The sequence below is a fragment of the Vipera ursinii genome (genome assembly GCF_947247035.1).
Source record: "Vipera ursinii genome assembly, chromosome: Z".
NCBI classification, from domain to species: Eukaryota; Metazoa; Chordata; class Lepidosauria; order Squamata; family Viperidae; genus Vipera; species Vipera ursinii.
In genome coordinates, this window is record NC_139517.1 from 102,887,752 (window position 1) to 102,904,535 (window position 16,784).

General features: G+C 44.1%; 2 protein-coding genes across 3 annotated transcripts in view; both read left to right on the forward strand.

The window, feature by feature from the left end:
• Positions 1–7,978, forward strand: part of LOC310649892 (uncharacterized protein) — a gene marked incomplete at its 5' end in the record, with an annotated part of 62,294 nt that extends 54,316 nt beyond the window's left edge. Inside the window, 2 exons of the mRNA XM_083378723.1 lie at positions 6,855–6,947; positions 7,623–7,978. Coding sequence (XP_083234849.1) covers positions 6,855–6,947; positions 7,623–7,760 — 231 coding nt within the window. The 3' untranslated portion in view covers positions 7,761–7,978. The remainder of the gene's footprint in view (positions 1–6,854; positions 6,948–7,622) is intronic.
• LOC310649502 (LIM zinc-binding domain-containing Nebulette) overlaps positions 1–16,784 on the forward strand; it is a 204,748-nt gene that overhangs the window by 159,173 nt on the left and 28,791 nt on the right. For both annotated transcript variants that reach the window (XM_083377987.1, XM_083377988.1), the window contains exon 5: positions 9,748–9,919. In XM_083377987.1, coding sequence (XP_083234113.1) covers positions 9,748–9,919 — 172 coding nt within the window. The remainder of the gene's footprint in view (positions 1–9,747; positions 9,920–16,784) is intronic.

The following is a 16,784-nucleotide window of genomic DNA, read 5'->3' on the forward strand; positions in this document are numbered from 1 at the left end:
ACTAGACTGAAATGATTCATAAGAGTTTTATGAGATTTTCAATTATTTATTTATTTAATAAATTATTTAGTATTCCTCCCACTGGTATTTTCTATAACCTAAAATGTGAAACATTTTATCCAATAGTATATAATTACTACATGGTTGCTGATTAGGAGCCCCATATGCATTTTTTCCTCTCTGTGCCTTCTACCATATACTCCACACTATCACATTAGGTGTCCTTATGTTCACCATGATGGTATCACTCATCAGAGAGATTATACAATGATGGATATGTAATGTATTGGGCTTGTTGTTAATACCACGTGGTAACTGCTGGAAGGCTGTTTAAGCTAGGAACTTGCTAACGGCTCCCAGCAACTCAGACAACCTGTCTCCAGCGCTGCTATTGGCTGCCCCTAGGCGGCAATGGGTTGCTTCAAACCTATTGGCTGCTGCCTAGGGGCCAGGGATATAAATTACTGCATCTGCAGCCCAGTTCTCCAGTTCAGATCCTGCAAACAGTAAACCATGATCTTTGCTGAACTCACTTGCCTTGTCTTCATTCCTGCACAACGAACCCAGTACACAACACTGGCGACGAAGGTGGGATCCTGCTTCTCTGTCAGAGCTGAAAGTCACTAGGGGAGAGGCAGCATACGCCTGGAGGGAAAAACACTTCCCCCCCTACGGTCAGCTAGCAAGCCACATTAGTGACCACACGCTCAGAGAACCAGTCCCTAAGCAACGAAGAGGCAGGATTCTAAGACACAGAAGCTAGCCGTGAAGACCAGCAGAATGCCCAAGGTCGGAAGGCTGCGAGAATTCAACATAAAAAAACCAGACGAATGGCCCTCGTACCTGTCCCAGGTCGAGAACTACCTTCGGGCGAACCAGGTCGCAGAGGATGGACTGAAGGCCTCCATGCTGCTCTCTGTGTGTGGCCCAGCGACGTTCGATCTGGCCGCAAACCTGTTCGTGCCCACGCCGTTGGAATCCATCTCCTACGCCGAACTAAAGAAGAAGCTTGGAGAACACTTCCAGCCGAAGATGGTGGTGATTACTTGGCACTATGCCTTCGAATAACGAGTACAGCAGCTGGGAGAGACGGCATCTGAATACATCGTGGCCTTGAGGCAGTCTGCACGCCTGTGTCGATTTTCAGACGTCAAAGAGCGACTTCGAGACCAGCTTGTCTGCGGCCTCCACAATTGAGAGCTGCAGCAAAAACTTTTTGCCAGAGAGGTCCTGTCGTTTGCAGATGCCCAGAACGAGGTTATGGCAGACGAAGCTGCTGGTGGAGCCATCTGAACGATCTGGCCCGCCAAAAAAATGCAACACGAAGAAGCCGTCCATCACAAGGACGCAGAACTCACAGAGGAATCCAAAGAAGATGCCGAAGTTGACAAGCTGCACAGACAGCCCGACCAACAGCACCGCAGCAGCAAGCAACAAGAGACTCCTTACAAGGCAGATCTCTTACCTAGATGTCCAGGTTGTGGCGGCTGCCACCAATGCTTGAACTGCAGGTTCTGGACAGCCATGTGCCGGGTCTGCAGGAAAACCAGCCACATCGCAGCAGTTTGCAGAGGTTGCCAGAGGGACTGGCCATTGCATTGCCAGTCGGACGATCCGACCTGGAGAGGTACCGGGACCCTGGGGCCGTTCATTGTGGGGTTTTGCTCAAGCTGCAAAAGTGTCTGTCGCACCGGGGCCCGACGCCCCCTTAAACCCAAATATAGACTTCAGGTGGAGCTGCAAGGGGTCCCCTGTAAGATGGAGCTGGACACAGGCTCCGCCGTTTCCATTATTTCGCTGGACACATTTAATTTCGTGTGTAGTCACAGTAGGAGATGGGCCAAGCTGAGGCTCTCTGACATAATTTTAACAGATTTTCAGAATGCAAAGGTCGCAGTGAAGGGTGAAGCCACTTTGGCCGTTAAATTTAAGGGGTTTTCAGGGCACCTGGATGTTGTCGTACTAGAGGGCCAGAGAACGAGCCTAATTGGGCTCGATAGGTTTGATGCACTAGGCATCCAAGTCACCGGAATAAACTGGACACAAGTCGCGAGTCTAGCGACAGTCTGCGAGGAATTTGCAGACATTTTTGATTCTGCTCTAGGAACTTACACAGGCCCGCCTATCAAATTCAAACTAGACCCAAGCGTAGTTCCCATCAGGGTTAAGCCTTTAAGGGTTCCCTTCGCCCTCAAGCACAAAATAGATATGGAACTAGACAAGCTTGTTCAACAGTGCGTTTTGCAACCAGTAGATGGTGAGGAGTGGGAAACCCCCATTGTAACACCCCTTAAAGCCAACAGGGAAGTCAGGATCTATGCAGACTATAAATGTACAATTAAGAAGGCCCTAAAACAACACGCATAGCCAGTCCCAGTAGTGAGCCACATCCTGGCATCCTTGCAGGGTGGCACAATCTTTGCAAAGTTAGATTTGGCGCAGGCCTATCAGCAACTACCTGTTGATGAGGCCACGGCCGCAGCACAAACAATTGTGACTCACAGGGGGGCATTCAAAGTTAAGCGTCTGCAATTTGGGGTCAGTGTAGCCCCAGGCATTTTCCAGGGAATCATGGAGCGCACACTCAAGGGCATTCTGGGGGTTTGCCCTTATTTTGATGACGTGCTTATTGCCAGAGAATCCACAGAGGTGTTAGCAAGGAGGCTCAGAGCCGTCCTGCAGAGGCTGTGGGAAGCAGGGCTCAAAGTAAAGCAAGTGCAGTATTGGGGTTCCCTCAACTGAATTTCTGGGGTTTCGCATCGATGCTGATGGCATCCACCCAGCTGAGTCCAAAGTGAAGGCCATTCAAATGGCACCTTGCCCTAAAACCAAAGGAGAGCTGCAAGCATTCTTGGGCCTCCTCAACTTCTACCATGTGTTCCTTCCTAACAAGGCCACAGTGGCAGAGCAACTTCACAGGCTCTTAGATAAAAAAGCTTCTTGGAAGTGGACCAGCATCCACGAGAAAGGTTTTGAGGACCTGAAGGCACTTCTGTCGGTCAGTTCCACTGTCACTCATTTCAAGGAGTCTAAACCAGTTTGCTTAGTGTGTGATGCATCCCCATATGGGGTGGGTGTAGTCTTGAGTCACTTAGAGAAAGATGGAACCGAAGTTCCCATTGCTTTTTATTTGAGGACACTGTCCTCTGCTGAGCGTAATTACACTCAAATTGACAAAGAGGCATTGGCCATTGTGGCTGGAATCAAAAAATTCCATGACTACTTATATGGCAGGGACTTCACGGTCTTCACAGACCACAAACCGCTGCTGGGGTTATTCAGCACAGACAAACAGACATCCCAGATACTATCTCCTAGAATGCTGAGATGGCCTATTTTTCTATCAGCTTATACGTTCAAGCTGATTCGCAAACCCGGCAAAGAAATGGGCCAAGCAGACGGCCTGAGTAGGCTTCCACTGCCACAAATCGAACCAGATCCAGCCCCAGTGGCCCGCGTTTTGTCCATTCAGGACTTGCCAGAGTTTCCCCTCCACGCAGGGGACATAGCTGCAGAAACAGTAGCTGATAGAACACTAAGTAGAGTGCTTTCTTGGGTGCACACAGGGTGGCTGGGTAAAAGCCCAGGCCCTGAATTTCAGAGTTATTTCACTAGAAAACACGAACTATCAGCTCACAAGGGTTGTATCCTAAGGGGGAACAGGGTCATAGTCCCCACCTCACTAAGAGACAGAGTCTTGCAATCACTGCATGAAGGCCATCCAGGTATTGTCCGTATGAAAGCTTTAGCTAGAAGCTATTTATGGTGGCCAGGATTAGATAAGGCCATTGAGGCCCAGGTGCATGGCTGTTACACATGCCAACAATCAAGGCCTGAAATGCCGCACACACCAGTTCACAGGTGGGAGGAGACTCACACTCCTTGGTCTAGAATTCACATAGACTTTGCTGGGCCCTTTCAGGGACAGCTCTTTCTTATAGTGGTCGACAGCCACTCTAAATGGCTTGAAGTAATACCAGTTGCAAACATGACTACTGCTAGGACCATCCAGGTGCTTAGAAAACTCTTTGCCACACATAGGCTGCCAGACGTCATAGTATCTGACAATGGAGCCCAATTTACTGCGGCTGATTTTCAGGCTTTCCTGAGAGCAAATCTCTTCAGGCACGCAACATCGGCCCCGTTTCACCCATCCACCAATGGTCAAGCTGAACGTATGGTCCGGACCACAAAGGAGTCACTGAAGCAGATAGTGACTGAGGACTGGCATCGCAGATTGGCAGATTTTTTACTTTGCCAGCATTCCATGCTCTGCACGGCTACAGGGAAAAGCCCAGCAGAGCTGCACTGGGGGAGGCGGCTGATCACGAAACTGGATAGGTTGCATCCAGATAGAGTGGCAGCAGAAGCTTTGCATCCAAAACCCCGAGGGGGCTGCAAGTAGGTGATGCAGTGTGGGCCAGGAATTATGGGCATGGGAATCTGTGGGTACCAGGGAAAATTACTAAAACTTCAGGCACCCTCTCTTACAAAGTGGGTCTGGAGGGTGGGCAAGTTTTCAGGCGCCACATTGACCAACTTAGGAAGTGTTTTCCAGAATGGCCACTAAGCGAGGACTACATCATAAGTCCTTACTCAGGTCCACAAACCGGCAGCCAAGCCAGTCCAGGCATAGACTCTGAAGGCTCACACAGCACAAGCAACGAGGAGTTGGCCGTAGAGGAGGGGAGTCCAGAAGTGCAACATGGGTCCCCTGATGGAGAAAGCCAACCAGACTTTTACAGCCGCTGTGCTAACTCAGCTGTACAAACTGACTCTGGGGTGGGCCAACCTGGAAAGTCCAGCCAGAGAACACCAACCCGCCTGAATCAATTGAACTAAGAGACACTGGCCTACACAGCCTGGTGGGCAAGCTGATAGGCCAGGAAGCACCTGGGCTCCTCAGGCGCTCCACAAGGGCACAAAAACCTCCTGCTTATCTGCAAGATTATGTGCTGAAGTACCGTATTTTCCGGCGTATAAGACGACTTTTTAACCCATGAAAATCTTATCAAAAGTTGGGGGGTTGTCTTATACGCCGGAAAAAAAACATAAATCAGTCGAGCGTCCCCGTTCTTGCAAAGCAACTTCAAGCCTCCTTAGTCCAGTCCCCCCTCCATCATGACTCTCCCTTCCCACCCCCAAGAGCCTCTAAGCCCCTTCCCCTCCCCCTTGCAAATGCAAGACCCCCCGGAGCAGCAGGAAGCCCCTCCCGCTCACCCAAGCGGCATCTGAGCATAAGCAGAGTGCGCCCTGCTACCCGCTATCTCTCCCGGCAGATGCCCGCATCCGGCCTCGCAACCAGCCGCAGAAGCCCGCACCCGGCTTTGCTTCCCCCCACCCGCACCCGGCTACCGGTTCCTTGGCCCTGGCCCTAGCCGTGAGCCAGCTTGCCAGTGACCAGGCCGACGGACTCCCGGCTGCCAGAAGCTGCGCTTTGGGAGACGCTCCCCGGCGGATCGGGGAGGGAGCGTCTGCCCGCCGCCAGCATCCTCCTCTTGGCTCCGGCGAGCGCGGAGACCAGGCTCAGTCCTGACACGGGGAGGATGGAGCGGTCCCAGGGCCCTTGGCTCTCCAGGACCCCGCCCAGGCTGAGCCGCCCCGCGCAACCGAGCTATCTCCAGCGCGGCTCCGGGACACAGCTGGGTGGGAGCGTCGTGTGGCTCTCCCCACGTGAAGGCGGCGCTGCCCGTCGGCTCTTGGCCCGAGGGGAGGGCCTCGCGCCCACTGGACTCACCTGTCACCAGCACCGCTCTCCACCCTGCGGGGATGCGCTTCCGCCGGGCGGTGCTGGCCGAGACGAGCCAGCAGGCAGCCACCGTGAGCCCAGCGCCTGCAGGACGGCCAGCAGCTCCACGTGCAGCAGCAGCCGCCGGCTCAGCAACAGGTCTGAGCGCAGGAGCCGCACCGCCAGGCTGCCCAGGAAAAGCAGCCACACCAAGAGGCTGCACGCCCAGTCCAGCTCCATGAGGGGCAGAGCGGGAAGCCGGCCAGCAAGAGGGACCGGGAGCCCGGGCCGAGCGCGCCTCGGCCGACGGTGAGAGGGAAGCGGCACGAGTTACAAAAAAGAGGCTGCGGGTGGAGCTGCCCTGCCCTGCGCCCAATGGGAGAAGTTTAACTTCAAGGCCTGGGGGGGAAGCAGGAGGGGTGCCAGCCGTGGCGGGGTGGGTTGCTTCAAACCTATTGGCTGCCGCCTAGGGGCCAGGGGTATCTGCAGCCCAGTTCTCCAGTTCAGATCCTGCAAGCAATAAACCATGATCTTTGCTGAACTCACTCGCCTCATCTTCATTCCTGCACAACGAATCCAGTACACAACAGGATATATGCAACATATAACACAAAGCAATGTCAGCAATAGCATAATTTGTGCCATTTTGCAACAACAAAGTGAAATCTAAAATACTTTAAATAAAAGTTTTTACAGTTTCTTATCTAAGGGCAGATAATGAGATATGGTGCCCACATAATAAATTCAATACTGAATTCAGGTTCATTGCAAATTTATCTATCTGGGGAAGCATTTGAAGCCAAATCTCAATGAATTATTAGTTTCAGTCTTCAGCTTTCCTGGCTCTGTTTTGAAATGAGTTGTATTGGACTCACACATACCCTATTAAGTAAGCATTTTAATTAGTGCTGTACCCTAAAGGAATGCTCTTTTAATGCAAGATTATATCTACTATGAATTCCAGTGGATAAGAGTTGAAAAAATGAAGAGTTTCTCTGCTGGTGTAGTTATCTCATGGAAAACTAAAATATCTCCACATTTTCAAATAACAGAATAGTTCCTTCCCCACTTATCCAAAAGTTTCTTAGAAATGTTGTATTTATTTTATTTTGTTTGTTTAATGAAGGTACTATACAAGAAAAGGCTAGGTGCTGGCATAACAGTAGCAGAGACCCCTGTGACTGAACATGTGAAAAAAAATCAGAAAAATATTAGCACAGTAAGTTTAACTGGTCTTATATATTGTGCTTTATATAAATAGTAAAAATTGTAGTAGTGATGTTATTATTGTTATATGCTGTGAAATAAAATAGTGTAATAGAAACATATATCCCAAATACAAGTATTTTGGTATAACCATATTTGAAATCCTGTAATCTTGTAAAGAAATCTTTCTTCTCAGTACTGTTATTCTGAAACTACTTTTCTAAATTTTCTAAAATCTTTATAAGTATGAGCAGCACTACTTTCTTTTAACTGCTTTTATTATCTTTCTCCTGATTTCAAACATCTTTTGATCATTTTGCAACTTCTAATAATAATGTTCTGATTTTTACCTGTTAGCCTTTGTCATGAATGATGAAATTATCCATTCAATCATTATGCATTCACCATGTTCTAAATACTTTAGAAAGAAATTATTTTTGTATATATTTTTCTTCTAGGAACTTTTACTTAGATTTATGTTAGCAATATTTATGTATATTCATATTTTTATTCCCTCCCAAAGAGTGAACCAGAGAGAAAGCATTCTTTTTAGCCTTTAATATGCAGTATTAATAATCTTGAAACAAACTGGTAAAAGGGAATTTAACTATCAAATGTTGTTTAATGCAATGCACTACTTAATATGGTTCAATCACAGGTTATATGTGTTTTAATTATTAATTATCAGGTTTGCTATAAAGAGCAGCTTGGTAAAGGTACTTCAGTGAGTGTCACTCCTGAAATGGAAAGAGTCAAGAAGAATCAAGAAAATATCAGCTCGGCAAGTCCTTTGTCTCTTTTTTTTCTTTTAATTGTTTTGCATTAATAAATTTATGTTTTTGATCAAGAATGGATCTTCCTTTTTGAAATTTTAAAATGACTACAGAAAGGTATGCTCATCCATATGGCCTAATGACTGTCATTAATTAGGTGAAAATGTGTGCATTTTTTTAAGCTCTATATCATTTTTGTGTAATACTACCATTAGTTCTTTGAAGTTTAAATAATCTTTCTTTGTAACATCCATTAGCCATTCAAATATTATAAACGGTAAGTTATTGGGTCACCGATATTCATGTTTTGAATGGACATATTATTGCAGTACTGCTGCTGATAATAATATTGTTAGTAGTTTCAAAGGTTAACAGTGGTCAAAATATTTCTATGTAATGATGATGATGTATTTTACAGGTCAAGTACAGCAGAGATCAGCAGCAAATGAAAGGTAGACCTAGCGTGATTCTAGACACACCCGAGTTAAGGCATGTCAAAGAAACACAAAACATCATCTCAATGGTAGGGTAGATTCTTCACATAAGTAGTATGTTCTAAGGAGCAATATTGTGTTGTATACTGAATTAACAGACAAGACTTTGCACACACAACTGAAGTGAGAATTGATTTCTTCTTACACCATGGTTGATGGAATGGAGTTGCTAACAATGTAATTTCCCCCCTACAATACTAATTAAACAATTTATCTAATAATTCACTGAGTGGCTTTTTAAACACATGTCATATGGTGCTTTTCTTTCCACATTCCAAAACTTAATAGGAGAGGATGACACACACTGCCTTGTGCCTGTGCATGTTAGTGGTTCATGTGTGCAAGTGAGTTCTGAATGTGGTTGTTGAGATTATTTTGCAAAGTTATGTATATGGATTGTGCAAGATACATTATGATCTTTGAGAAGGGTTAAAAAAGTAGAGGTGGGTCTCCTTATCTGTGGGTTCTATTCCAGTATATAAAACCAGTAAATACAAAGTCATAAGAAATAAGGCCTTCACTCCACAGGAATTGGGGATTGGGTTTGGGAGACCATGTTCATTCTCTTTTCCTTTCACAAGCTTTATCACTTTTCCTCCCCTATTATTCTATGACAACGCACCCACCTACTGTACATGTGCTCCTCTTTATCCTCATTTGGTTGTGGCAAATCTTGTTGGTTCACTACTGTTGTAAACTTTCACACTGCGACTGGTCTGTGTTAGCGTCGTATAATATTGTGAGGGAGACAGATTTTGCTGGTGCAAAGAAGCCATATGAATACTTGTGACTATACTGCCTAAGTACCGTAGGATTCAGGACGAGCAAACAGGAATACTGAATAGATCATCTAACTCTTATAAATATTCTTTATGCATGCACAAAAACTCTTTTGTCATGTTTTTCCATCTGCAAAGTAATAAAAAAATAAGGTCCAAATTGCAATAAGCTGAAACTTTTTACATGGTTATCAAAAACTGATCTCAATGGTTCAGTCATAGATATGCATAATTGCAGATATCAAAAGCTACCTGTATACAGACTGCAATATCTGGATTAGCTTTAGTAATTTGTGAATTAATATGAAGCACTATTTGAAATTAAGCCAGTTTAATATCAACACTTGCATAAGAATGTAATTGGTTGTGACTAATGATGCAATTACTTAAAATATTCTTAAAGATCATCACGGAAACTGACGTATGCTATAGACATAAAGGCATATACTGGCAATGAAAAATTGCATGTTGATGATTAAGCACTTATGTAATATGCGCACAAAATGTGATATTATCATTTGCTGATGGAATAATATCTGCCAGGTGAATCAGTTATCCCTTACTTTTGTACTCTCTGTAGTCTCCATTAGTGACCTGCTGGAGCCAATTTGAAGAGAATTCAGGGAGGAAAAACATGAAGAACATCCTTCTGCACGATAGTAATTCTGTATATTGTTGAATACAAGCCAATGGCAATGCCCAATAATTTTTTACTGTTCTTAATACTTGAATCTCAGAAAAATATACATATACATATTTTTCTCCAGGTCAAATATCATGAAGATTTTGAGAAGACAAAAGGCAGAGGATTCACTCCAGTAGTGGATGACCCTGTAACTGAACGGGTGAGAAGGAATACCCAAGTGGTTAGTGATGCTGCATACAAAGGCGTTCACCCACATATAGTTGAAATGGACAGGAGACCTGGAATAATTGTAGGTAAGTCAATTCTCTAAATTTACTGAATCAGAAACACTTGTGTGGCCATCCCTGATTATTCACATATACATATACATACATATACATGTACATACCACATCTGATCTATCTATCTATCTATCTATCTATCTATCTATCTATCTATCTATCTATCTATCTATGCAAAAGATAGTGAAGTTTAGGTAGTTTGAATGGGAGGAAAATTGCCAGAACAGCTTCTCCTTAGGAGTTCTATGAGTCTATGTTTAATGGTGTAAGTAATATGCTTTAGTTTGCAAAGGTTTCTATCTATGGGTGAGGAACAATAAAGGAAATTACTTAGAAGAATCTTTATGTCTGTTTTGATTTTTTGAGCCTGACATCAGATAATTATTAGTATAACTGAAACTCTAATGACATTTGAAGTTATGTACTTTTGTGTCATATCAAATTTCTTTATCATATTAGAATGCTAGGTCATTTTGGATTATCAGACAATAATTGTTTCCCAGCAAAAATGCTAATTGCAATGCCCTCTAAAGTAATGAGAATATTAATTAACCCAATAATGAAAGAAATTTTAATCTATCATTAAATTACTTGACAATAGCTTATTTTTTTAAAGACAATACAAGTATTTAAATTGTTAATATGAAAGTCCAATATTAACACTTTTAACTATTTTAATAATAAAAGTAATCACAGAACAAATTGCTATTTGACATTTTTTATAGATCAGTACAAAAGGAATTAAGTTCTACCATTTCAATGTCATGTAAGACAAGTGTTTTATTGTTATAAAATATTATTTTACTTGGTAAGTATAATAGTTCATCTGTATACTAAGATGAAAATAAAATGTATTCATTCTTTTGCATGTCACTAGTTTAAAACTCTCCTCAGAATATTTGAACAGTGTCAGATTCTGTTTAGCTAACACTGAATTGGCAAGTAGTGAATGGCTAAAGATAGTAGTCAGATCTTTCTATAGGATACTGGATTAAGAAAAACTGCTTTAGAGACTAGTGAATTAGATGCAAACTTTTTTCAATATATATATTGTCATATTCAATATCTATGCTTTTACTGTATGAATTTTTCATACACACATGTATGGTGGGGGAAAAGTTATTTGATCCCTGCTGATTTTGTACTGACAAAGAAATGATCAGTCTATAATTTTAATGGTAGGCTTATTTTAACAATGAGAGATGGAATAACAACAAAAAATCCAAAAAAACGCATTTCAAAAAAGTTATAATTTGATTTACATTTTAATGAGTGAAATAAGAATTTGATCCCTAATCAATCAGCAAGATTTCTGGCTCCCAGGTGTCTTTTATACAGGTAACAAGCTGAGATTAGGAGCACTCTCTTAAAGTGCCCCAGGGGTTGGTCCTCTCTCCCCTCCTGTTCAACATCTATATGAAGCCACTGGCTGAGATCATCCGTGGTTTCGGGGTGAGGTATCATCAATATGCTGATGATACCCAGGTTTTCATCTCCACCCCAAACCAACCCAGTGATGCCCTCGACGTGATGTCCCGCTGCCTGGAAGCGGTATGAATCTGGATGGGGAAGAACAGGCTCCAGCTCAACCTGGCCAAGACTGAGTGGCTCTACGTACTGGCATCTTGTTTAGTCCAAGAGGTTCCATCTTTGGTTATGGGAGGAGAGGTGTTACCTCCCGTTGATAGGGCGCGCAACTTAGGCGTCCTCCTGGATACACGACTCAGTTTTGAAGATCATATAGGAGTTGTGGACAGGGGGGCTTTTGCCCAGGTTCGCCTGGTGTGCCAGTTGTGCCCCTATCTGGACCGAGATGCTCTACGTACAGTCACTCATGCGCTCGTTACCTCCCGTATAGATTACTGCAATGCTCTCTACATGGGGCTGCCCTTGAAGACCACCCGGAGGCTCCAGCTGGTGCAGAATGCGGCCGCGTGGGTTTTGATGGGAGTATCCCGATACTCCCATATTACACCCCTCCTGCGTGAGCTGCATTGGTTACCGGTTGCCCTCTGGGTGAGATTTAAGGTGCTGGTTCTTACCTATAAAGCCCTACATGGCTTAGGCCTGGGAAATTTGCAGGACCGTCTGCTGCCAGGAACGACTTCCCATCGCCCGGTGCGCTCACACAGGGAGGGCCTCCTCAAGGTGCCGTCGGCTAGACAATGTCGACTGGCGACCCCCAGGGGGAGGGCCTTCCCTGTGGAATCAGCTTCCCCTTGAGCTCCGGATGGCCCTGGATCTCCGATCCTTTCGTTGCGACCTCAAAACATTTCTTTTCCATCAGGCTGACCTGGACTGATGATAGGGTTTTTTAAAAAGAAAATGTTTTTAATATTTTATCACTGGGGCTTGTTAGTTTAATCTTTTGAAACATTTGTATTATTGTGTTTTATTGTTGTAAGTCCCAATAATTAATAAATGAATGAATGAATGAATGAATGAATGAATGGAGTGCTCCTAATTTCAGTTTGTTACCTGTATAAAAGACACCTGTACATAGAAGCAATCAATCAGATTCCAAACTGTCCACTATGGCCAAGACCAAAGAGCTATCCAAGGATGTCAGTGACAAGATTGTAGATCTACACAAGGCTGCAATAGGCTACAAGACCATCATCAAGCAGCTTGGTGAGAAGGTGACAACAGTTGGTGTGATTATTTGCAAATGGAAGAAACACAAAATAACTGTCCATCTCTCTTGGACTGGGACTCAATGCAAGATCTCACTTTGCGGAGTTTCAATGATCATGAGAATGGTGAGGATTCAGGCCAGAACTACATGGGAGGATTTGTGAATGATCTCAAGGAAGCTGGGACCATAGTCACCAAGAGAACAATTGGTAACACACTACACCGTGAAGGACTGAAATCCTGCAGTGCCCGCAAGGTCCCCCTACTCAAGAAAGCACATGTACAGGCCCATCTGAAGTTTGCCAATGAACATCTGAATGACTCAGAAGAGAACTGGGTGAAAATATTGTGGTCAGATGAAAGCAAAGTCAAGCTCTTTGGCATCAATTCAACTCCCCTGTTTGGAGGAGGAGGAATGCTGCCTATGACCCCAAGAACACCATCACCACCATCAAACATGGAGGTGGAAACATTATGCTTTGGGGATGTTTTCTGCTAGGGGGACAGGACAATTTCACCGCATCAAAGGGACAATGGACAGGCCATGTACCGTCAGATCTTGGGTGAGAACCTCCTTCCCTCAGCCAGGGCATTGAAAATGGGTCATGGATGGGTATTCCAGGATGACAGTAACCCAAAACACATGGCCAAGGCAACAAAGGAGTGGCTCAGGAAGAATCACATTAAGGTCCTGGAGTGGCCTAGCCAGTCTCCAGACCTTAATCCCATAGAAAATCTGTGGAGGGAGCTGAAGGTTCAAGCTGCCAAATGTCATCCTTGAAACCTTAATGTCTTGGAGAGGATCTGCAAAGAGGAGTGGAACAAAATCCCACCTGAGATGTATGCAAACCTGGTGGCCAACTACAAGAAACGTCTGACCTATGTGATTGCCAATAAGGATTTTGCCAACAAGTACTAAGACATGTTTTGCAAAGTGGTCAAATACCTATTTCACTTTTTAAAAGGCAAATCAATTTATAACTTTTTTGAAATGCGTTTTTCTGGATTTTTGTTGTTGTTATTCTGTCTCTCACTGTTAAAATCTACCATTAAAATTATAGACTGATCATTTCATTGTCAGTAGGCAAATGTACAAAATCAGCAGGGGATCAAATATTTTTTTCCCTTACTGTAAGCATCTTACAGGTTTTATTTTTGGGGCCTTGTCTCGTTTGCCAGTGAAAATCAGTGTGACATAGTGTTTTGTGAAACATTTAAAATCATTTGTAACAAACTCTTATAAAACAGCAAATTAAATTGATAAATTGCAATAAAACACTTCTTATAGATTAGAGCAGACATGTCAAACACAAGGCCCGGGGGCCGGATCCGGCCCGCGAAGTGGTTTCATGTGGCCCGCGAAGCCATCCTGGAAACAATGAGGGAACGGCCCCCACTGCCTTGGCCCTGGCCCAGAGACCCTCCTTCTGCCAGAAACACTCAGATCTGTCCCACTGCTGCCCAGGCCCCCATAGGCACCCTTGAGGCGAACGATGTAGAGCTGGCCACGCCCACCCAGTAGGCCTTACACACTCTAGCCACGCCCACCCAGTAGGCCATGCCCACCCTGGCCACGGCCACCCGGCCCCCTGAAGGCAACCGCAATGCTGATGCGGCCCTCAATGAAATTGAGTTTGACACCCCTGGATTAGAGGCTCCCAACCTTTTGGGCACCAGGGACCGGTTCTGTGGAGAAAGATTTTTCTGCGGACCAGAGGGGCATGGTTTTGTGTGCTACCTGCATCCAACAGATGGGGCTTGTTTGTGCGGCCCAGTTGCTGGTATGCCGTGGCCCTGTGCTGATCCACGGACCAGGGGTCAGGGACCCCTGTTATAGATAAAATGTGAAATAGTGGTTTGCAACATGTCTTTTATGACTGGGGTACCATCATGGAGACAACACTATTCTCAGATACACTTGTCAATTGGCATTTAGGAAAAAGGTAGTTTTGGGGCTTGCAAGTTATTAATGCAACTTGGCAGTCAACAGAGATGGCTTCATATTATCATACCACTCATTAGAACAATGCTTCACTGAGTACCATTGACCAAGTAAGAAAATGAAGACCTGGACGTACTTATGGCCAAGCATTGTTTTACATTGTAGTTTCTGAATATGAATTGCAGAACATAAACAAATTTTTTATAAGAATTTGGAAGTTTCATAATATTTTTTTTCCAGACAATATGAATTAATTCCCAAAAACAATAGAGGTGGAAATTTGTATACTTTCCATATATTTGGTTATCATTTGCATACAGCATAATTTTTTTTAGATATAGGACAGGATATATATATAGATTGTAAGTTTAGATACACTTTTATGTTTTTAATGTTACAGAATTATACTAACATGGCTAAAATTCTGAATATTATTTTAAAAAGATGGTTGCTTATGAAACAGCTTCTAGACTGTTCTAAAAAACTTGCTACTATTTTGACTACAAACAAAAATATGAATCTACTCCTATGGGTAGAGTAATGTAAATAAACCAGTGTTTCATACAAAGAAGTAGATAAAATCAATATAAACAGGAAATTTGATACCATAGATTGTTTCCCAGCTCTATTTGAAAATAACTTCACAAATTCAGACTGTGTTGGCTGCTATAATAATGTCTTTTAGTAATTAGAAAGTGTATGTTTCAGTTGCAGCAGGATAGCCTCTGTCTTGCTAATAATAGAGCAGCTGAATTTTCTCCTTGATTTTTTTCACCTACTGTCCTGTCGTTTCTTTTTGGGGGAAAGATCTCAAAGTTTGGCGCACAGATCCTGGCTCCATCTTCGACCTTGATCCTTTGGAAGATAATATTCAGTCTAAGAGTCTACATGTGCTTTTGGGTATTGTTTGATTATGGTTTTCTGCATTGGTTTGTTATGGTCCTGGAAGTAAAATGGACCTAGTAAATTGCACTTGTGTGAAAATAACAGCATACTATTATTTTGTTTACTAGTGCTGCATGAATACGTATATGATTATTGTAAATGAAATTTCACTTAGTGATAACTATTTCACTTAAATTCACTTAGTGATACTGATTGGAGATGATGTCAGATATAGAGCAACTCATTAGGTAGGCGCCAGATTGTACAAAAATGGCTTTTGGGGATTTTAATCAGCTGCCCAGCTTCTGTAGCAATATGAAACTACAGAATGTATGATTCCAGATCACTCTGCTTGATTCACAAAGGTTTATTGGGATTCACATGGATGTTTTCTGTTTACTATATGCTTTCTATTTTCACGTTTCCCATTGCTACTTTCATCTTTTTTATGGCCAGAGAAAAGCCATCTGAGAGAAAAAGAAGAGCTGTAGTATTTTTTGACTAATAGCACTAAGTGACAAAGTTTCACTTTAATGTTTAAGTATCTGTGTGTTTTGTTCCTAAGTGAATGGAAGCTAATAAACCTCTTGTTGCCGCAGTTAAACCCAACTTTCTGTAAGTTTGAAATTAATACTTATTTTTACCAGCAGTTGTTTATAGTGTAAAAGTAAGCGAATATGGCATATTAAATACTGTAAAATTATTAACAAGGCCACAAAAGATAATTCCACAGGCGAACAAAAGGAACTGGCTCGGGAGTTCATGGCTTCCATGGCGGCCATGGACCTGTCGCAAATAATTTCTGGACCGACTCATGAGGGAGGCCACACCCCAGACTTGGTGTTCTTGTCTGGACGGTGGCGTGATGATATCGGTGGGGGTGCCACGACTGTTACGCCCCTGTCATGGACCGATCATCACCTACGGCTAGACTTCCCCTTTGCCACCCCCCGCCGTGGGTGCACGGTGCCAACCAGATTGTACCGCCCTAGGCGTCTAATGGACCCTGATAGGTTCCAGGCAGTGCTTGGGGACGCACATGCACTCCCTGCTCACAGCTCGGCGGATGCCTTAGTGGAAGCCTGGGAAAAGGCAGCCACGGAGGCTCTGGACCGAGTTGTACCCCTGCGGCCTCTGACCCGGCGCAGATCCCAGCGAGCCCCATGGTTCACCGCAGAGCTCCGGGAGATGAAGCGTCGGGGACGGGGCCTAGAGAGCCGTTGGAGATCCAGTCGATCTGAATCCGACCGATTGCGATTAAGAATCCTCACCAGGTCTTATCTCGCTGTGATAAGGGTGGCAAAATCCAACTACTTTTCCACCCTTATCGCGTCCGCAGATAATCGCCTGGCTGCCTTGTTCAGGGTGACTCGCTCCCTATTGAACCAAGAGGTGAGGGAGGAACCCTTGCAGGGT